General features: G+C 43.0%; 1 protein-coding gene across 5 annotated transcripts in view; it reads left to right on the top strand.

Moving 5' to 3' along the window:
- NOL4 (nucleolar protein 4) overlaps window positions 1–13,065 on the top strand; it is a 265,203-nt gene extending 252,138 nt beyond the window's left edge. For all 5 annotated transcript variants that reach the window (XM_006115357.4, XM_006115358.4, XM_025180839.2 and 2 more), the window contains one exon: window positions 12,706–13,065. In XM_006115357.4, coding sequence (XP_006115419.1) covers window positions 12,706–12,899 — 194 coding nt within the window. In that variant the 3' untranslated portion in view covers window positions 12,900–13,065. The remainder of the gene's footprint in view (window positions 1–12,705) is intronic.
- The last annotated feature ends 9,101 nt before the right edge of the window (window positions 13,066–22,166 follow it).

Genomic DNA, 22,166 nt, shown 5'->3' on the forward strand with positions numbered 1-22,166 from the left:
AGTGTATTTTTAAATTGTGCCATATGAGCACTGACCCAGCTTCCCCTGAAATCAGTGGCTGTTTTGTCATTGAATTAAATAGGAGCAGAATTTGACCTCTAACAGTTATCCTTAATGTTATTACTCAGTAAAAGGCCATTGATGTTCTCCTATTACACTTTCCATAATGCCAGGTCCTAGTTAACCACAACGGATGGGTTTTTTTTCTTCACACTATAATAGAATGCATTGCTGTTGTATCCATATTTCATTGAACAGCACAGCTGTATTTTATTACAGTAAGCAAAAAAAATTAGATACCACCATCAATATTCTAAAAACTTGTTACAATAATCAGCAATTGTGATTGTGAATTTGCTTTTTAATTTCCTTGTATCTTTCATTGTTAAGTGCTGAGTGGTGTGCCACAATAAGGGACCATGATGGGTCTTGAAGGAGAAACAATGCTTGGAGCTTTCCTGCACTGCACAACTAAAAGACCCAAGAAACCAAGTATTAGTAAATTCATTGGGGACACTGCGGCCTCATTGTGGTATATTCCTGTGTTACTTTGGGTGAGGGTTCAGCAGTCCAACATGGAAGTTTGCCTTCCGCCCACTGAGTCATCGCTAGAGCTTTGTGTGACCACAGAAAAGGTGTATCTGCAGCCTACCCACAACCTGCAGGCCATGGTTGTGGCTATTCACAGATATCCATGGATTTTCAGGGCTCTAAATAGCTCCACAGATCACTGCACAGCAATTATACAGACTGTCCCAAGCCCCCCAACTACATACCCCAACCCGCTTCTCCCAAGAGATCTCCTGCCCTGCCACCTGCTCTACTCTGCATTCCTCTTTCCCCACTCCAGGATGGGAGGCTACTACTCTTTGTCCTTCTCTGCAGCGCTGACCTTCCTGCGGGGGGACTCAGACACCCCTGCAGTTGTGGCCGCTCTGATGCATGCAGCAGCCATTGCCACCTGCTCATTTAAAGAACAACCTCTATTAGCATGGCACTTGGCTCACTCCCTTCTGGGAGCTGTCACTTACCTCCTTCCTCTGAGCAAGCCGGACACCACAACTCCCAGAATGCCGCCGTGTGATTCAGGGCGTGTGCTCTGTAGAGCTCTGTGTGGATACACAATTAGAATCCGCATCCATACTGAGATCTGCAGAAATGGTCTGTGGATATGCACATCTGTGGATACAAAGCAGATATCTATGGAATTGTAAGGATCTAGTTGTCACCATACCCAGTCCCACTACCATTCTGTCTTGCACTAGAAAGAGGCTTCTCTCTGCCTTGGACGACTAGCAAAACATTTCCCCCAGGGGAGCCAACAACATGTGGGGGGCAGCTTCATACCTCTGGAAGGGGCAGAGCCAGGACAGCCAACCCTCAGCACCACTTGGACCACAGTGTGCCCTCCCCCAGCCCTCAGACCCACCCAGAGTGTGCGGCTTGGTGCCCCTGCCACCTTAGGCAACCCTAAGAGCCAACCAGAGTGCTCTGCATGTGGCTTTAACCACCACTGTTGCTACACGAGTAGCAGTGGCAGTTGGGAGCCCTGGGCCTCTTTCAATTGCTGGGCACTGGGGTAATTGCCCCTGTTACCCCCCTCCCACCATCAGCAGGCCTGGTACATAGAAGATTGCATAGGGACCACTTGCGCTGAAATAATTAAAATTTGCTCTTGGCATAATGTTTACCTTAATCCATCTCTTTTTCTGGATTCCTTTTATCAACAAAAATGATCCCCCATAGTTTGTAAATCAACGCTTGATGTTGACAGTCTGGTTATCTATTGGCCTGAGTCCTATCTGCTGCCTTTATGCAATTAGAGAGACGAGGTAGGTGAGGTAATATCTTTTATTGGATCCACTTCAATTGGTGAGGGCGACAAGCTTTGGAGCCACACAGAGCTCTTCCTCAGACTTTTAGGGAAGGTAATTGAGCAGGTTGTGGCAAGGCAATGCTAGCGCTTTCTTGATTCCTTAGAATTCCTTGATTGCAGTCAATCTGATTATAGGCATTTATGTGGGGTGAAAAGTGCACCGACTGTGTTAGCTGATGGTCTCCTCCTGGCAGTGGAAAAAGACAGAGTGCCTGTGCTGAGTTGGTCTGTCACCAACCTTTGATACACTTAATGATGAGATTTTGTTGTGTTGTTAGTGGGCACTAAGAGGGGTGGATGGGGCTGATCAGGAGGGGTGCTATTCTTATCTTTCCGAAAGTGCCTCAAGGGAAGTTGTGGGCAATTGTTCCTCTTCTCCTTTTGGCAGGGAGCTATGCTGCTTTTTTCATTGGGAAAGGTTAATGTTACCCTCTCTAGAGGGCAGAAGTTCTTCGTTTTGAGAGAGCATTTTGTTCTGAATTCAATAATAGCCCTCGAACTTTCCTGCCTTGCTTACAAAAATTCTAATGGTGTGGAAACAAAGCCACACTTCAGTCTGGATGTTCATAGACACATCCTGTCATCTGTGTCTGCTTCAAAATTAAGCCTTTTGCAAAAAGATGGATTAAAATTCATGGCTTGAATATCTATTTCTGGACACTTCCCTGCAGTAATATAATTACAGTCTCCAGTTAGCTCTCTGATCTACTAGTCAAATTGACATGTATCTTAGATGATGTAGCTCATTTAATTTGGCTGCCCCCTGCCCTGTAAACTTCCTTCTCTGATCCCATCCTTCAAATCTAGGTATCCCCTGGCCCAATTACTAATGCCCCACTCCTCATCAGGGACCCCCTATACTCTGCTGTGCAGAGCTTCCCTCCTTAGCCTGCACTTCCACATGACTAATGATAGAATCATAATTAGCTCCTTACACAAGTGTCCGGGCTGAGCCATGACAAGCAAGGATGGGCCAGGAAAGGGAAGGAGGTGCTGCAGCAGTTTGAATAAGAACCACCTTGTTTTTACATAAGGAACTGAGGAGACCAGAGCAGGAAAGAAATTAGCCAGAAAGTGGCAAATGCTCTCTCCCCATCCCAAACCCCAGGGTAAATCCTCTCAACCTCTTTTACATGGAGTCTGAAATGAGAAAGGGCTTCTGCCAACCCAGAAAGCTAACAGGCCCATATGAGGAAACAGGGAACGCTGTGGAAAGCAAGAAGCTTCCAGGTAGATTGCTCCTAGGGGTTGTACATCCCTAAAGTCCATATAGATGCAAGAGGTATTGCAATTTTAGGAGGCTGAACCCTTCAGCCTTTTAGAGGAGAAATACCTTTCCCCACTGTGTAAGTGAATAGAAAAATTCTGCAGAGACTGACTGTGGTTATATAAAGGAACCTTGAAATGAGTATAGATGTACTTTACTCACGTTAAACTCCTTTACGCTGCCAGAGCAGTATAAAACAGGCTTACTGTAAGGGACAGTCAGGCCCTCTGAGTTTACTTCCCTACATGGTAGTAACCCTAGAAAGGGTGCCTGAGGCCCCTATTGCAGTAAACAATACTGTCATTATAGGTAGCAATGACTCTAGTTAAGGTTGCCTCTCACAGTTCATAAAAAAGCCTTGTTTTCAATTGTTTGACAAACTTAAACTGTAGGAGCAGAGTTTTTCTATGTCAAGTGACTGCCTTAGGCTAAAGTTTGAGCAGAAATAGTTCAGCAATTTCTGAAAAAAAGATCAGGGTAAAATAAATTATTTTTCCACATTTTAAACAAAAAATCTCAACTGTTTGAATGAGAAACTCTATCATCTCCAGGCTTGGGAATAGGGGCTTGAAATTTGGCAAGGGAGAAGGGTCTTCCTAGTGTAAGGAACATCCCTTTTGTTGTCCTCAGGAAAATTCACCCAGATTTTGCCATGTTCTGATTTTCTGAACATTTTCAATTCACACACACTTGGGGGGCTTGCTAGAGTTTGGCAGATAAATTCTCCAAAGAGTCTGTCTGCACAGATCAAGTGCCATCCCCTCACGTCTCTTACATGTGGATTGGACTGTGCATGGACCATCCTCACAGTATGACTGAGTATGCTCCAGACCAAGGCTCTAGGGGCTGAGTAGGATTTCCATGTATTTACTTCTCCCGGCTGGTGGGTTCTGTTGTATTGCCAGGCACAGGAATTGAGAGCAGGAAGACTGTCTTTCACGTGTTTTCAGTGCTCACCCTCTTGACATCCAGGCAGAGAGAAAGGGAACCAGGATTTAGAGGTGTGAAGTAGGGATTGGGGGGTGTGGAAGGAAAGAGATGAGATGCAAGGTTAGGGTCTGGGGGTAAGAGCATGGATAAGTATTATTAGCTGCATTTTACAAAATAGAAAACTAAAGTTCAAAGAAGGTAAGTAACTTGGCCAGCTCTGTAGCATAGAATCCTAGGGCTGGAAGAAACCTCAGGAGGTAATTAAATCCAGCCCCCTCCCCAAAGCAGGGCCAACCCCAACTAAATCATCCCAGCCAGAGCTTTGTCAAGCCAGGACTTAAAAACCTCTAGGGATAGAGATTACACCACCTCCTTAGGTAACCCATTCCAGTGCTTCACCACCCCCATAGTGAAATAGTTTTTTTCTAATATCCAGCCTAGACCTCTCCCACTGTGACTTGAGACCATTGCTCCTTGTTCTGCCATCTGTCATTACGGAGAACAGTCTCTCTCCATCCTCTTTGGAACCCCCCAATCAGGTAACTGAAGGCTGCTATCAAATCCCCCCTCACGCTTCTCTTCTGTAGACTAAATAAGCCCAGGTCTCTCAGCCTCTCCTCGTAAGTCACGTGCTCCAGCCCCCTAGTCATTTTTGTTGCCCTTGGCTGGACTTTCTCCAATGCGTCCACATCCTTTTTGTAAAGGACCCAGAACTGGACACAATACTCCAGATGTGGCCTTACCAGTGCTGAATAAAGGGGAATAATCACTTCTCTAGATCTGCTGCCAATGCTCCTCCTAATTCACCCTAATATGCAGTTAGGTGCACAATGGCACTGGACTCAGCAGCAGGTAACACATTCCCTTTCCTAATAAGAAAACCAGAATCTGCATTTTTTTTGAGTAAACCAGTCTCCCAAATCCCTTATAATTAACAGGATTCCAGCCTACAATCATCTTGTTCCTTTCTATGTTGTGTGGACCCCATCATGTTCACCTATAATGATTCTGGCTGGCATGCTTAAAATTAAACTGACCCCCACATTTGGAATGAGTAAGAAATTTCTCTGACAGGCCATATTGGATAGTACATTATTTTGCACAGTTGTTGGCACAGTGGAGAAGGGACCATCTATATGGTCGGGACTTGATGACCTTCTGAGGTCTCTTCCAGTTCTATGATTCTATATCAGGGCTACTCAACTTTGGAGGCCCCGGGGGTCACAATGATACCCATAGCACATGCCAAGGGCCACAGCTTGAGTGTGGTTGTATATACATGCAAATATGTATGCAAATAGCTTCTTTCACACTGACAGACATGAATACAAAGCACTTCCCACAATGCCCCAACACCCCTGGCACCTCCTCCCTGGGGGCTAGAAATGCCGACACCCTGTACCCATCTGTTCCAGCCAGCCCATCTGCTTGCATCTTTCAGTGCTCACCCCACCTGGGACACACCTCACCATTGTGGGTGTGATCAAAGGATCCCACCCACGTGTCACGTGTTGAGCCCCGCATAAACCCAAACTGCACCGCAGGCCGCAAACAAATGGACCACGGGCCGCATGTCGAGTAGTCCTGATCTATTAGGACAAGTGTGGCGAATACATTTGATGGGGGAGGGAACTTCAAGATGTTGGTAAGTGGTCAAGTGCTGCAATTTCCCATGGAGGGGGTAGGGGTCTGGGTTGGAAATTGGATCCAAAAGGAGTTTGGAGTAGGGAGTAGGGGGTACAGGATGGGGTGTGGGGCCTGGCAAGGAATGTGTGTGATGGAGGGGGTTGTAACGTGGGACAGGAGATTGGGGTGCAAGAGGAAGTGCAGGGTCTTGGAGGGGGGTTGTGTGCAGGAGTGGATTCTGACCTGGGGGAAGGGCTTAGAGGGGCTGCAGGATCTGGGAGGGAGTTGTGACCAGGGGCAGGGGTACAGGAGGGAATGCTGAAGGTTTGGGTTGTGACCTGGGGGCAGAGAGTTGGGGTGTGGGAGGTGATGGGATGCCAGGTGCAGGCTCTGGCTAGGAGGCAATTACCCTAAGTGGCTCCCAGCCAGCAGTCCAGTGGGTCCCTGGGGCAGACTCCCTGCCTGCTGCACTCCATACAGTGTTCAAAAGTGCCTGGCTGTGAGGGCCATGTGCATCTCTGTACTGCACACTCCTGGCTGGGGGAGGAGGAAGACTCTACAAACTACTGGTGCCTGCAAATGTGGCATAGGCAGCTCCAACCGATGGACTGTGCTGGGGTAGCGGGGGCAGTGCGAGTAGCTCCCTCCCCAGCGGCTGGCCACTTTGAGAAGCATGCAGGGTATGGCAGGCATGAAGCCTGCCCTAGGGTCCCACTAGGACAAGGGACATTTGCAGCCCAGAGGATCATGGCAGGCTGGATCTAAAGCTAGTGGACTTCAGTCATCATCTCCATCTCCATCTTTGGCTTGTCACTTGAAAATGCATAACAGTGAATAGTTCTCCTAAACTTTTCTGCCCTTAAGCTACAAAGCTGTGTTTCCATTAGCTGAATTAGCTGAGTATTTGTTTCCCATGCAACTGAGGGGGGAAAAGTAAGGGGTTTGGGGGAAAAAAACAGTCCAATTCATTATTGTCCGTTACCAAGTCCGGAGATGTCACAGCCCTGGAAATTATTGCTTTTCACATATCTGCCCTCTTTTGGAAAAGAAGAGGAGAAAAATGGTAAATGCAAAATAAAATAATAAATCATATTTCTAATCATGATAAATAATGCTCACTTGGAAATAAATAAATAATAAACAATTATCAAAGCCTAATTTTATTGGAGTGGGAAACGTAACATTCTGAATACAGTTAACCCACTTGTAGTGGCACTTGAAGAAAAATATTTTAATAAATATTACACAGTAAAAAGACTATGCATACCAGATTTCAAGATATGAACTATTACCCTACTCTGGGGAATATGCCATTTTTATAGCTATGTGCCATTGCCCTTTGCATCTGAATTGATGAAAATATTTGGTTAATTATTATGGGGTAAAGTAATTTGACATTTTAGCACATACTTAAACATGTGAGTCTTTTTAATGAGGTATTGCTGTTATAATTATTGTCTACAAAAGGAACAACCAATTTGAGAATTTATGATACATTTATTAGAACATTATTTGCTTTCAGCAGGCTATTAACTGTCAAATTGGCAGTTACCTACTGGTAGTGCACAATTCTAAAGTGATTATTACTGAGACAACTCACAAACGGTGTTGCCACTCATGAGCCATTAGTGTTTTTATCATCACTGGTCACATCGTGCAGCTGACCCTGGAATTTTAAATAACTGACTCTGCCAATGAGTAGTGTATGAGGCAATAACTAATTCACGTTTAGAAATTGCAATTTACAGTATAGTTATTTGTCCAGCCGTGTATTTAACATCAGATCTACTCAGTGGCTAATCTGATAAATGATTGTTTAGTGCATGAGAGAGGATTCCTAGGGTTTGTATATTTAAAATTATTGAGTTAAGCTAGAAACATTAAGCTTTGCAAAAGAAATGAGACAAATGCAATAGCAACAACTTCATAAATTTAAAGTTAAAATGTAACTCCACCAGTCTCACTATGGGCCACAGAAAGATCTGTCTGAACTTTTGGTCTAATTCACTACTTAAAAAGCTGTGCTATAGTGAATATGACCCAGTCTTCAGGTCTCCAGGACAGGCTTGATCTTTATTTGCACACTGCCAGAGACCAAGTAACTGTGCAACCTGACCCTCCTTGCATATCAAGATCTTTTCATTGTTGTGGAATACTTCTGACAGTCCAGGGTATACCAAAAGCTGCAGGAGAAATTTGTAGATATGCTATACGGGAAATTTAAATGGAAAGGTTTATTGAAAAAAATGCAGATTTGATTTCCTTTTTAGGAAAGGGAATGTGTTACCTGCTGCTGGGCACAGTGCCAGGCTAATAAGGAACATACGGTTATTAAGAAATGAATTCCCACATAAGAGAAGGAAGAAGTAATATAAGAAACTCTGTCTAAGCTGCTCAGTTTTCCCTGGATTTAATAATTTGTACTGGTGGCTGCAGGAGATAAAGGTCTATGAAAGAAGTTCATTGACTAGTTATTTAAAATTATTTTAAAAGATCTACCCATGTGTGCATGTAAAAGTCAATGATGGATTTGCTAAGCAGGAGACTACAACTCCTATCAGTCTACTCCCCACTGCCTTCCTCCTGGCCTTGCAAGGGGAAAGGTCCTGAATTCGGAAGTAGCCAGTTCAAAGTGCCTACATTGCAATCCGGGAGCTGCAGAGAAGTGCAGATAGGAATCCCCAGAAATGATTCTTTCATTATTTATCCCAGTAATACTGGGCCAAAGAGAGGAAGCAAGAGAATAAAACTGTAGCTGGCTGGTTAGAACCCTCACTGGGGAAGTGGAACACTGAGAGTCTAGTTTCTCTGCATCAGTGAATTTATTTATTTGCTTGTTTGTTTATCTGCAGTGAAATAGCTTCAACAGGACAAACACGAAAAAGTCTCAGAAGAACCTATTTTATAGCCCAGTAGTTACAGGGACAGCTCAGAACTGGAATACACCCAGGACTAGATTTCACATCCTGGAAACAGTTTGAACAAAACATTAAATCTTGAGGAGTTTTAATGCCTAAACGAAACCAGGCACCCTCCCCTCTTTTCTTTTGTGTTTATTTTAAAAATTTCCACCTTAAGTGAGGTGAGGACCCAGGCACCAAATATTACTTTAGACGCCTAAATCCCAGATCCATCCCTATATGGATTATGGTTTATGTTTATATAATTTCATATGTTTGCATATATCTGTATAGATTAATTCTTATTAATGAAGCTTCAGGTTGCTCTCTTTGGCTATGACTACACAGCAGCGTTTATTCCAAAATATTATTCCAAAGGCATTATTCCAAAATAACAAAGAGCGCATCTACACTACAGGCCATTATTTCGAAATAATGGTGAGCTGGAGGACTTCTTAATCCAACTCCTGTAACCCTCATTTCACGAGGAGTAAGGGAAGTCAAAGAAAGAGTGTTCTTCCTTTGACTTCCTGCTATGTAGACAGCGCCAAAAGCCAAAATAAGCTATTTCAACTTAAGCTACACAGTTGACATAGCTGAAGTTGTGTAGTTTAGTTCAGCTTTAGCCCTGCTGTGTAGACATATACCTTGAGCATTTGATATTGTATATGGAGGGGCAGAGAAATATAGACAGCAAAGAGTGTGATCCATTTATACCTTATTTCATGAAGAAACCAATATGACTGATGAAGCTACAAATGAGTTATGACATTTTAAACATGCACTACTATGTGTGGATAACACTTACAGTGTTGGCGCTGTGTGTAATACCCACTTAATTTCTTTCCAAATGGAAGTGGTGGTGAAGTGGATAGTGATTTAGCACAAATGGAAATATCACTGCACTATCTTTATTATCCAGGGAGTGCTAGTGACATGTTTCCATTTTAGCCCTTTTATTTTCATTCGGAATGTTCTAAAGCTTGAATCTTCAGGACGGACTTGCCTTGGTTTGATCTCTAGCCCAGGGTAAATACTTTTAGGTAAGTGGTACATGGCCCTTACCATGTATGCTGTGGAGGCAAGGTGCAAGAGTCATTCCATAACCTGGGAAAGGGTTAAGCACAGTTGCTGTCCCTGCATTCAAGGAGATGCATAGATCCTTCCTTCACTTCTGACAGTCCTGTAGCATGAGTGGCAAGGGAGAGCGTACTGCATCCCACAAACGGGTAGCAGCACAGACTTTTCTTTGTCTCCTGGAGCTCCCGTGGCCAGTGTGGCTCTGTGCCAGGCTGTGCTGCAAGGTACAATCAGTCCCTTTTGGAAAACTAGAAAAAGGATGATTCAGCTGCTTCGGAGTACAAGGCGCATGAAAGAAAAACACATTTCCCTTCATAAAAAACAAATTTGCAACTTATTTTCAAAATGGCTGGAGATGGGACGTTCTCTCAGAGCAATAACTTCTATCGTCTTGATAGAAACTGGTAGGGAATTCGCTGAGCAGGAAGGAATCACACTTTGCCCCTCAGCAGTGCAATGGGTTAAATGTTTAATGACTTTTTACCAGCTCTCTCCTCTGTCCACACACTAATGCGTCTGCTAAGGCTGTCTTGCTTGTCTGGCACTCCGATCTCATCTTCCTCCCTGCTGAATTCTTCCACTAGCTCCCTCTGTCTTGTTACATCAAGTTCAATCTTCTTTTCCTGACCTCTGTAGGCCCCTCCCCAATCTGCCTGTCCTTATTTTCCCTTCTCATGTATCATATCATCTTATGCCTGCTCCTGTCTGCTGTCAATGACAGCCTTGTTGGCCCATATCTGTTTCTCATACAAATGACTCTGTGCCTTCTTCCACGCTGTCCCTAACACATAGACGATACTCCTTGCACTGATCTGAAGGCCTCTGCTCGTTCTTACACAACTGCTACCTTTGCCATGACATGCTGAGTACAGATGTGACTGACTGGCACTTAACTAAGCTACAGTGATGCAGAAAGAACTAACACATATTTGACTGTATCTTATTCCTCCTATGCTTCATATGTTACTTTCTTTCTTAGACTATAAACTCTTCAGGGTAGAGCAAGTCTTTGTGTGTAGTTGTACAGAGAACAGCACAATGAGGTTTCATGCTGATTGGGTACATAAAATATACCATATTGTGTATATGGTGCCTATAGTTTTCAGTGGTACAGGATATATATTCAGGGAGATCAGGGCTCAGCCCGGCCCTTTAGGAAGAGATTATTCAAATACCAGGAAAGGGGTGATTCACCTCCCTTAAGGTGGGAAATTTTAAAATAAAGGCAAAAAGAAGAGGGGAGGAGCTCAGAAGGAGCTGTAGTCCCAGCTGATTGAGGTGCCACAAACACACAATTGAGTATATTCATGGGTATAGAGTGAGCTCCCACATCTTCATCCCAGCATTCAGTTTACTCTGTCAGCCACAGGTGAATTCTGACTAAGTTTTGATGATCCATTGCTTATGCAGTGTGTGGGTTTGGTTGCAATTAGCATAGAATTTTCCTTCCAGATTCCTTTATGATTTTAGAAAAATACACTCTGTGGAATTTAACTCCCACAGGGAGATTTTTATCAGCACATTTACAAATACTGGGTTAGATCCTCAGCTTCTGTTGATTTGATTGAATCACACCGGTTTATGTTACTTATGGATCAGGCATACGCCTAGCTCTCTTTTGAGAGAGATGTCTCACCACTGAAATGCTGCAAGGAAAAGCCCAGAAATGTAAGGAGAGCATTACAAAATTTTGTAGTTATTAATGAAATTAATTTAACATTCTATTCAATCATTTAAAAATCGGGATTACTGAGCAGCAAAACCATTCATTCTCATTTCAAGAAAAAAGATTTCCTCTGCCATGGAAACTTTCTTTTGCCATATATTTTCTGTGTGGGTTTGGCTGTAAACAGGGGACCCGATGGCCTCCACAGGTCCCTGGTCAAAGTGTTTTTGGGGGGAGCAAGTTCCATGCTTCCGGAAGGGGCAGGACCTTGAGTGGAAGGCGCTGGGCCAGGGGCAGCAGGCCTTAACACTGCCCAGAGCATGACACCCCCCACCCTTCAGAGCCACAAGGAGTGAGCCATGTGGTGCTCTAGTGGCAATTTAAAGGGCTTGGGGTGCTGGCCATCACCATTGCCACAGCAGCACATTGAACCAGGGCAACCATGAGGTTGCTTCACTATGTAGATGCAAGTAGGCAGTTTGTACAATCCTATGACCATGAAGGATATTGCACCCAAGAGAGAATCACTATTGTGAGGTGGGTGGGTAATGACATAATTGACAGTGTGTGGCTGGGACATGCATGCCTAAGTGAACTGGCCATGCCCCTTTCTTTCTTGCCCATCATCTCCAGAATTCCCCAACAGAGTGGAGTTGCAAATGGATTAAACGGCTGAAATGCCCATGGAGGCAGATTTTCCATCACCAGTCATCCCATAACCTTGGGTTATGTTAGCAGAAGCCATGGGCTGCATCTAGACTGGCAAGTTTTTCCGCAAAAGCAGCTGCTTTTGTGGAAAAACTTGCCAGCTGTCTACACTGTCCGCTTGAATTTCCGCAAGAACACTGACGATCTCATGTAAGATTGTCAGTGTTCTTGCGGAAATATTATGCTGCTTCCGTTTGGGCAAAAACCAACGTGGTAGACAACACGATATTGTTTTGTGCAAAAAAGCCCCGATCACAAAAATGGCGATCGGGGCTTTCTTGCACAAAACCGCGTCTAGATTGGCATCGACACTTTTCCGTAAAAAGTGCTTTTGCGGAAAAGGGTCTGTGCCAATCTAGATGCTCTTTTCCGCAAATGCTTTTAACGGAAAAACTTTTCCGTTAAAAGCATTTGCGGAAAATCATGCCAGTCTAGACGTAGCCATGGAGTAAAAGAAACCTGTTGCATATAAAAAAAATAAACTGCAACATGTGCCCTCACTACAAATAGGTACTACTTTTCACCATTTACTGACAGTCAGCTGCAAGTAATTTGTTGTTGCTCTTGAATTGTGTCTACAAATGTATCAGAGAGATTTTTTTTGCTGGAAGGAAAACCTAATGCTTCTGTTTTTTCCATTTGTTATTTCCAGGTCCAACAGATCTCAGTATGAAGAGGCAGCTAGCAACCAGCTCTGGATCTTCCAGTAGTACAAGCTCTAGACCTCAGCTGAGTCCCACTGAAATAAATGCAGTGCGACAGCTTGTTGCAGGGTATCGAGAATCAGCAGCATTTTTATTGCGTTCTGCAGATGAACTGGAAAACCTTATTTTGCAGCAGAACTGAGTCACATGACCTTGATGCTGGCCTAGGCTTATCTTGGAGTTTCCACTAATAACATGTTGAGTTCCCAGAGCAGACGCCTCAGTTACTGCAGTCTTTTTAGGAGAGTTAATTACCATAATGCCACACTGTTCTTGATCCATAAAAGTGATGTGTTAAGGTGCTTCAAGTGAACTTTGACCTCCAATAGTTCTGAGGTACTTTAATGTGTCCAGCCTATTGTTTTTTTGTTTCAGTGTGTCAACATAAATATCAAAAAAAGTGGCTCGAAATTGTTAACTCGTTCCAACAAGTGGAGGAAAGAGAAGATGCTGTGGTGGTAAAAATTGGTTCAAGATCCAAGTGCAATATTAGTGGCGTGTGCTACTGACTCATTGGACTTAAAGCTGCAGTATATGGCAAAAAGTTGCCAAAAGTCCTGTTGCCACAGGACACAATTGCAATGGAAAGGATCTTGTATTTTCAAAAATGTAATTTTTATAAAAACAAAACAGAAAAAACCTTTTGTTTTCATTCAAAATTTTTCATTTTTACTTTGGTAAACTTTTTCACTGGTCCTAAAAATGTTTTGAAGATCTATTGTAAGTCTCCCTCTTCCTCTCCAGAACCCCCTGACTCTGACCTTCTCCCCAACTTCCTATTCTTTCTACAAGTAACTCTGGATGCTGGATAACCCTTCCCTTGTGTGCTATAAGTTGTCATCTCTGGAATCACTTCAGAAGGAAGCATGCATTTCCTTACATTCATGCCATTCTCAACTTCATCCTGGAATATATTGCAGCTTTATTAGCAGTTAATAGAGATGAGGGTTTTTTTAAAAAGACATATTTTAAAAAAATGATTTCTTACGGCTAGCTCATTGAACTCCGTGATCGCTGCTGCTGTCTTGTACAAGTCCCATTAGTAGCGATTGGATGTAGATGATTGAATGTTAAGAGGTTGCAAGTGACAATCTGAAAATGTGCACTCTTGTGTTTGTTTGTTTGTTTATTTATTTATTTATTCCTTTCAACAAAATACGTACAGGAAAAAAAAGGCACTGACGTTTCTGTTATGATTTGTGTAATGCCCACACCTAGCTGAAAACTGTACAAAAATTATAAATGGATGCAGCTGCAACTTTAATTAAACTCTTCTCTCCTCTCCCCAAATTCTCCCACCCCCTATTTCTTATTTTATAAGATTGAATACACATGGATGGTGGTTTTTGTGCACTAAGGCAAGCTTATTTTTGAATATATAGAGACAAGTACTTTAGTTCATGCTTACTGTACTATTTGTTCTGTTTAGCTTTTGTTGAATAACAAGTTCCTTGTGCATTCCTGAATTTGCCTTATTTCATGTACAAAATTTTATGTAATTCAGTTTTTGACAATGAGTTTAAGGCATCAGTGATATTTTATATCTACTTGTTACATATAGTTTTCCAAGTAATGACTGTGATTGTGACCCAGTAATGTGCACTTTTTCTTGTAATGTGGACATTGCTATGCTTTTTTCCCCTCTAGTGTTTCTAGAATGACTATTGCTTACCGTTATGTAAAGAAAAAGAAAAAAAGAAAAAAAAGAACTTTTGTGATACTGTTGGTGAATATTAATGTGAAAAAGGCTATGAAATATGAGTATTTTGGAGGTACATAGATACACAAACATCTATCTGAGTTGTGAACTAATGTTCACAAATTTAAATGAAAATTCAAAACCCGAGGGCTGGAATTATTTCCTCTGTTTTGTTTGGGTAAAAATAAACAGATTTCTGTGTTTAATGATTGTGAAACATTATAACGTTTAAACAAACATAGTGTCTAATCAGTTATCAACATGGTCCTCTTTAAACAGGAAAAGAGGACTTCCACTCCAGCTGTCAGAGTTGACACGGCTCAGTTCCCAAAAATATTGAGTAAATCCATTTGGGTGATCTAGATAGAGCTTTGTCATAATGAAGAATTTCTTCAATAAGAGCAGAGACAGGCAGTGCATAAATCATAAGGGGCAAGTCACTAACACTTCACAGTTTAAGCCTGGCTTGCAGCAACACAACCTAATGGGTAACATTTATTCTTAGAAAATCTATCAAGTGTCCTTTAAAAGCACTTGACATTGACAAGGTGAATATTGTAGCAAGTTCTTGTTAATTGCTGCCCCATCATTTAATAGATGTATTTTCTCCTACTGTAATTAATGCTGTGTTCTCGCTCTTTTCTTAAAAAATCTGCCATGGCTCTGCTTCCCAGCAGAGAAAATGTGTTGCTTCTCTCCTCTGATATCCATCAGGTATTGAAGGGCCAATCAGGAGCAAGAGATTTAATGTTCATTCCTTATGTTTTCAGGCAATATCTCCAAACTCCTCTGCAACGTCCTGCCTTGCAGGGAGGGAGGGAGGAAGTGGCTTTGCTGAGGAAACTTCTCTAGTTCTCAACCACAAGAGCCATGGAAGAGAACCTCGCTAATGCAGGTTTACACCCTCCATGGACAAGAAAGTTGTAATGGTGCCAGGACTGTGAAGTTTTCCAAGTCTTCTCTTGCAGGGCGGGTGTGCTTCAAATGTTCAGCTGAACAGCAACTGAGCAGTCTGTGCACCCAGCTGTCTGCCAGCTGGAATGAACCAAAACTGTGGGGCTCACCGAGCTAAAGCCAGAGCTCAGCCGGATGCCAGGGACAGCTGAGAGAAAGAAGAGGTAAGAAATTTGCTTTATAAACCCTTCTCCCATTCACTCATATTTTACCATATATTATTTTTTGAGGGAGAAGCAGAAAATCTTGGCAGATTCATGTGACTAATTGTCTTCAAAGCCTTTGTCCTCCCTCCCCTTTGAAAGCAGAGGGCACTCTCTTGCCCTCCATCCCCCACAGACACTCTCTAAGCATGCCCCTCCATCACTGATCCTCTTCTCCAGGCCCTCCTCAAAAATCTCCAGGGACTGTTTTCAGACTCAGACTCAAACCCTTCAATTACTTACAGCTCAAGTACCTAGCCCTCTTTAAAAGCCTCCAGGCAAGCCCGCTTCTTTGGAGGGTTAACTTGTCTCCCATATGATCTAAACTCTGAGTTGGTCCCTTGAAATTTCACTGCAATTGTATCCGTGACAGTGATGTCTTCGGGAAGGAAGACATTTTTTATAATTCCTTACCTGGAAGCTAACTCTTCTGGTGGAAGTCCCAGCAGGAATCATTCTGAGTGGCCTCTCATTCTCTTACAATGGTTTTAGCCCCTAAACATAGAGAAAAGCTCGCTCACTCTTTTACAAAAATGTGTGCATCTTGGAACAGTCATAGACTCACCTACAGGGTTAGCTTTCCTCTTTCACAAAAGGATACTGAAACTAAAAACCACCACTTGGAAGTTCTAACCCAGTCAAAGTTCACCATCCATTTCTGCATGTGAATTATGGATATGCAAGTATCTTGCTAGAATCTGGTTCCCTGGGCCCAGTACCACTCAGACCCATCTTGCCCCTGCACTTCCTGAAGAAACAGAACCTTCCAGCTACTTGGTTAAGTAGATCTCTCTTCACCCGAGTTCACTTCACAGGAAACTCATTCAGACCTGATTTTTCCTGGACCTTTTGAAATCCCAGTCTAACCACCCCATGCACAGATATTGCAGTAACCTGACCCTTCTGTGCTCAGCACGCCTTCCTAGTCCTCACGACAAAGGAGTTTGTCAAACACATTTGCCCCCTTACCATAGACTTGGAAGACTGTAAATGCATAGAACAATGAGTGCCAAGTGGTCTGAATTACTGCGGGGTGCTGAGAAGAATCTGGTGGATTGACCGGCTGCAGCTCTGATGATCCAACCTAGCTCTGGACAGAGGCTTTACTTAAATCACTTTAATTAAACCCCATCCAAGATCCATCTTTCACTCTAATTGTCCTCCCCAAAAGCCAGTGTTTCCACCTAAGCCCACCATGGTTTTATATCCTTGCTTTAAATTAATAAATAAATAAATACATAAATAAATAATCACTTTGTTTCAAGTTGATAAAAAAACATGGGCTGTCTGCTCTGCCTGATGTTGGTCTCACTGGACTAGGGGTGGGCAATAATTTTTGATGGGGGGGCACTCCAACAATTTAAAAAGTGGTCAAGGGCCGCACTCTTCCATGATATTGATGGAGAAGATGCAGGGTCTGGGATGGAGGTTGGGTGCAGAAGGGAGGTTGGGATAAGGTAATGGGGTCTGGGAGGGAGTTTGGGTTATGACCTAGGGCGGGGGATTGGGATGCAGAGTTTGGGGATGTGATCTAAGCTAGGAGGGGTTTGTGCTCTGGGACAGGAGATTGGGGTGCCAGATCTGGGAGGAGGTATTGGAGCAGGAGGGGGCAGAAGGTTTGGGTTGGAGGGGGGCAGAGGGTTGGGGGTGCCAGAGGCAGGCTTGGGGTGAAGATGGCTTGCTGTTCCACATGGCTCCGCACCAGACATGAGAGGGAGGGAAGGAGAAGGGGGGACAAGGAGAGAGAGAGAAGGCTTCCTACACTGCCCCTGCTCCCAGCAAAAATTCTTGGCTGCTATTGGCCGGAAACTGAAAGATTGGCAGCTAAGAGATTTTGCTAGGGGGCAGAAACAACATGAAAAATCTCCCTCCTCCCATCCCAGCTGTCCAGAGCGGAGGACAGCTGGCTTTCTAAAACGTGAACTGATCTCAGCCTAAGGGTTCCAGCAAGGGGGCCGCAGGCCAGATCTTGTGGCTTGATGGGCTGGATCCAGCTTGCTGGCAGCCACTTGCCCACCCCTGCACTAAACCCGAGGCTAAGATGACCCCTATCCCGGAGACTTCCCTGAGAGACTTCTGTGGTTCCAAGCTTTGGCTCTTATTATTTCATGAGCTTTGTTGGTGGGCACAAAGAAAATCAATTAGCAGGTAAGAAAATGTATCTATTGTGTTTAGACTCTGTCAGAAGTTCAAAGCCTGAAACCATCACTGCCTGTCCCCCATGTCACACAAAAAAGGAAAAATACTTTCCAGCTCCCAAAAGGGGAAGGATGCTGGTTGAGCTCTTCTCAGGCTGTTCGTGTAATCCTAAACACCACCCCAATTCCAAAGGAGTCAAAAATTTTGCTGTAAGTGAAATAGTTGATGACTGTTGAAACAAAACATTGCTATTAGGCTCCAGTGTCAAGGCTCCATAGAGAAGTCAATTGAATCAGTTAGTGGTACTGTTTTAGACTGTCTGTAGATCCAGTAAGATCTAATTGCAACCATCTTCAGAAGGTTAGCCTGACTGACAATCACAAGGGAAAGAAATGTTTTTCTTAAATGAAAACTGGCATTCTACAGAAGCTGTTGGACTGAGAAGTCCAGCTCCTGAGTCCAGAAGAACCAAGTTACTGTTATAAAAGTTACTGCTATAAAACATAAAATGTAGTACCACAAATACAAAGTGGCTGGTGACTCAGTTCAAACATGCCACCTATTTAGTGGCTGTTGTTTGTTTATATTGGACTAGATCCCCAAGGTCCCATTGTTCTAGGCCAGGCATGTCCAAAGTCCGGCCCGCGGGCCAATTGCGGCCCGTGTTCCGGTTTAATACGGCCCCACAGGTAATTTGGCAATATCTATCTTTTATGGCCCCCAACAAATGCATATGTATTGAGATGAATACATTGTAAAATCTCAGTTAATGTCAGTTGGTCTAAATCAGTTATAAATATATTTGGACACAACATGTATACTTGGTGTTATGTTCCTGTTCATATTTTTTTAACTTAAAAGTTGACAGACAACCTTTATTACCAATAATATGTAATGTACTTTACAATGTTCCTGACATATATTTCAGGTTCCTGGATTTTTTTTTCATCTGGCCTTCAGATATGAAAGGCAGAGTGATTTAACACCTGTTTAGATTTGCCATCCATGTGACGAAATGAAAAGTATGCCGTTTGCAATAAACTTTGCATAAAATAGTTAATTTGCATTTAATTTTAATGGTTCAAAGAATGTCAGGCAAAATGGTCGGCCCTCACGCATGTTCACTTCATCAAATCTGGCCCTCTTTGAAAAAAGTTTGGACACCCCTGTTCTAGGCACTGTGCAAACATAGTAAAAGACAAAGCCTGCCCCCCATGGAGCTTACAATATACATAGACCCAACAAATGATAGAAGAAAACAAAGGCACAGAGAAGACAGGTCTTCCAACTTTTAGTCCAGTGTGCTAGCCACTCATCCCACTACCCTGTGCAAGATATGGAATGGAAAGTCCTAGGGTCCAATTCTCTGTTCCCTCAGAACTTTCTTGGGGTCAGCAACATGTACCAAGGGAGAAGGATGAAGAGATGGTTTTGAGCTCTCTGCTGACTACGAAATCTCTTGAAAGCAGCCAAAAGGCCTGGCAGGAATGGAGAACTGGCCTGCTCTGTGAATAGAAGGTTTTATGTGTAATACATAATTTAGTTAATTTTCTTCAGTGTGGAGAGAGAGCTTTATGTCAGCATTTTCCATCGCTTTTCCCAGTAATGAATGTCTGGAAACAAACTTGAAAAGGCTGCTAATAATTGTGAATATTCGTAATTCATATTATAATTACATCTTTGCTTTGCTACCCTATTTATCTATCTTAGTAAAATGATGCTGTAGAGAACATTGAGGGGAGGTTACAATATATCAGCTGCATATAGGTGCGTCACTTTTTCTGAGATGCAGAGCAACCACAGACACAGCAGGGATATGGATTACAGTGGTTAATTAAAAAGATGCTTTCAAGGTTTTAAAAATCATTTTTGCTTGAATTTGTCTACTACATCCCCAGAGATGCTTACAACAGATTGTTTCTTCCTCCATCCCACATGCCTGCTGCTTTATTTTTGTAGGGTTGCTTGTGAGATCTCAGATGCTGACATGTCTTTATAATTAAAAGCAAGAGCACTGAAGTAGCTGTTTCAGGAGAATGCACATGGGAAACATAGAGGGGGAAAAAAGAGGAGAAATTTTTGATCCAAAAATGTTGTTTAGTTATTTTTCATTACAAAATTTGAGACATGTAGAACTTCAACCCTGACCTACTTATTTCCTCTCTTCTTCCATAACAGGTGTGGGGGGGAGGATTTGATAAGTAGAAGAACAGCTTCCAGCTGAGAGAAGCTCCCATTGGCTTAGCCAACAGGCAGCTTTACTTTGCAGGTAGCAGAGCCAGCAAAGGAACTGAAGGTGCAAACTACAATGTTCTGACTTTGTAGCTCAGTTGCAATACTGTCCAGGTCACTCAGCAAGTACAGTCAGCCTAAGGATTTGGCTTGTGCTTTTTTTATTATTATTAAGGCTTTCTTCTTTATTTTTATTTTTCAGTCAAACATCACAATACAAAAAGCAAGCACAAATGAAAATGATAAACTCACTGTTAGCATATCACATTAGATCCAGACCATACATATGCAAAACACTGTTACAATCTTGATATTACACCATAAAATCAAATAAATCCAAACTTTACAATTAGTGGAAGGAAATCAGAGGCAAGGCAGGGAGGAGAAGCGTGAAGACCAGGGTGGAAGGGCGGGAGAAGGAAAAGGAAGGAAGTCTGGAATGGCCATTGGGCTCTGGGATGTTCCTTAGCCAAATGTTTCTAAAACTGGAGCCCCAATTTCTTCTAACTCACGTAGTTGCTCCCTGAGGCACAGAATAGCTCTTTCTTGCCAGTAAGTCAGAGAGGTCTGAAAAACATTGTTTTATTCTCTGCATTGATTTATTTTGGCCTTGTGTAAAATCTATTTGCCTCCTGACCATGACTGCTCTCAGAAACCACAAAAGCCCAAATTCATTTGTTAATAGCCTAATACGTCATTCTTGAGTGATGTCGGCTTGCTAAAGCCCCAAATCATTTTAATTCTATTGTCACCTTCTTTCCACAGATGTTAAACCAGAGGATGTTCCCACAACAGCTAGAGAAAGGTGCTCAATTTGTATGTCATCTCTGCGGTGTCCAATATATTCTAAACAATGTTTTTCTTAAATATAATCATAAATCTATAGGAGCACAGCACTGTATAATGCATTTGGCCATTGTGAAGCCTTTAAAGGATGCACCTGCTGTTTCTCTCTCCTGTTTAGTTATATAGTCAAGACTCAGTCTTTTTCCATAAAACACCATGCATGGTTTGAGGGACACCTCTCCTATACTCAGTTCTTAGGGGTGTTGGGCAGCCATTTGGGCCAAAGAGCTAGCTCAACAAATACTTTAGCTCTATATACTGTCAAATTCCTGCGGTTAGGAGGTTATACTGATCTTGCAGGACATGGACTGGAACTATGTCCCCGCTATCAACCAAATGAGGTGGGATGTAATGACTCTCTCTATCCCGTCTCTGTTTATGATCAGTTGCCAATCTGTAAGTCAGAATGATTCCAAATCAGTGTTCCCTGTAAGCCGAATGCTCGGGTGGGCACCCAGGAGAGATTCGGGTGTCACCCCGTTGATAGACAGAATGCCCACAGCTGGCAGCATGTGTTTCTAATGGTGGTGCACATCTGAACATACCTCAGTGCACTTAACAAAATGTATTCCACGCATAGATGGAAAAAATTAGAGGTAATGTTGCTCTAGATAGCAGCTTTTATATGGAATCTATTAGCCAAAAGGGGGCAGTACTCTCTGGGTGGCCACTGCAGAGGGTACGCTGGTATTCTCTGCAGGATCCCTTAAACCCTGGCAGGCTGATTGTGGTGGCTGTGTTAGAACTAGAGGACAGCTGGGACATGAGAGAGCTGCTTCAATCTTCTGGTCTCCTGCCTCTCTCAACGGACACCCCAGACATCTACCAAGATTGCGTGGGGCATTGTCCTGGGCTCTATATGAAGGTCTTGATAATCCTACTGAATCCTTTAAAATAGGATGCTGAGCTGATGACCTATTAAAAATATACAAACATGTAGATAAGATGTTCATCTTTCCTGCGTTAATATTCTCCCAGAGACTCGGAGACAGCTCTTGCCAGGAACTGGAGTCTTCAGAGGTGGGCACACTCTTTATTTTACACGTTTTCTAAATTCCTTGGTATTTTTATCCCCACGTATTTAATTGTCTCTGAGTGCCTATTTTGCATGCTGTGCTGTTGTAGCCATGTTGGTCCCAGGAAGCGTTCCTAGCCACTTTGGAGAGATTCAAATGTCTCCCAGCTGATGTTGACTTCTGAATCATCCCCTCCTCTTCCCTACCAGTAGAGAGACACGGTTGGGTTTTGCTGTCTACACAAAGCCATAGGAACTGAACTGTGTGCTGAGAACTGCTGTGTGCCCACTGCTGAATGGGTGGAAGCACAGGGTAGTACC

Source organism: Pelodiscus sinensis, chromosome 2, assembly GCF_049634645.1.
Source record: "Pelodiscus sinensis isolate JC-2024 chromosome 2, ASM4963464v1, whole genome shotgun sequence".
Taxonomy (NCBI): Eukaryota; Metazoa; Chordata; order Testudines; family Trionychidae; genus Pelodiscus; species Pelodiscus sinensis.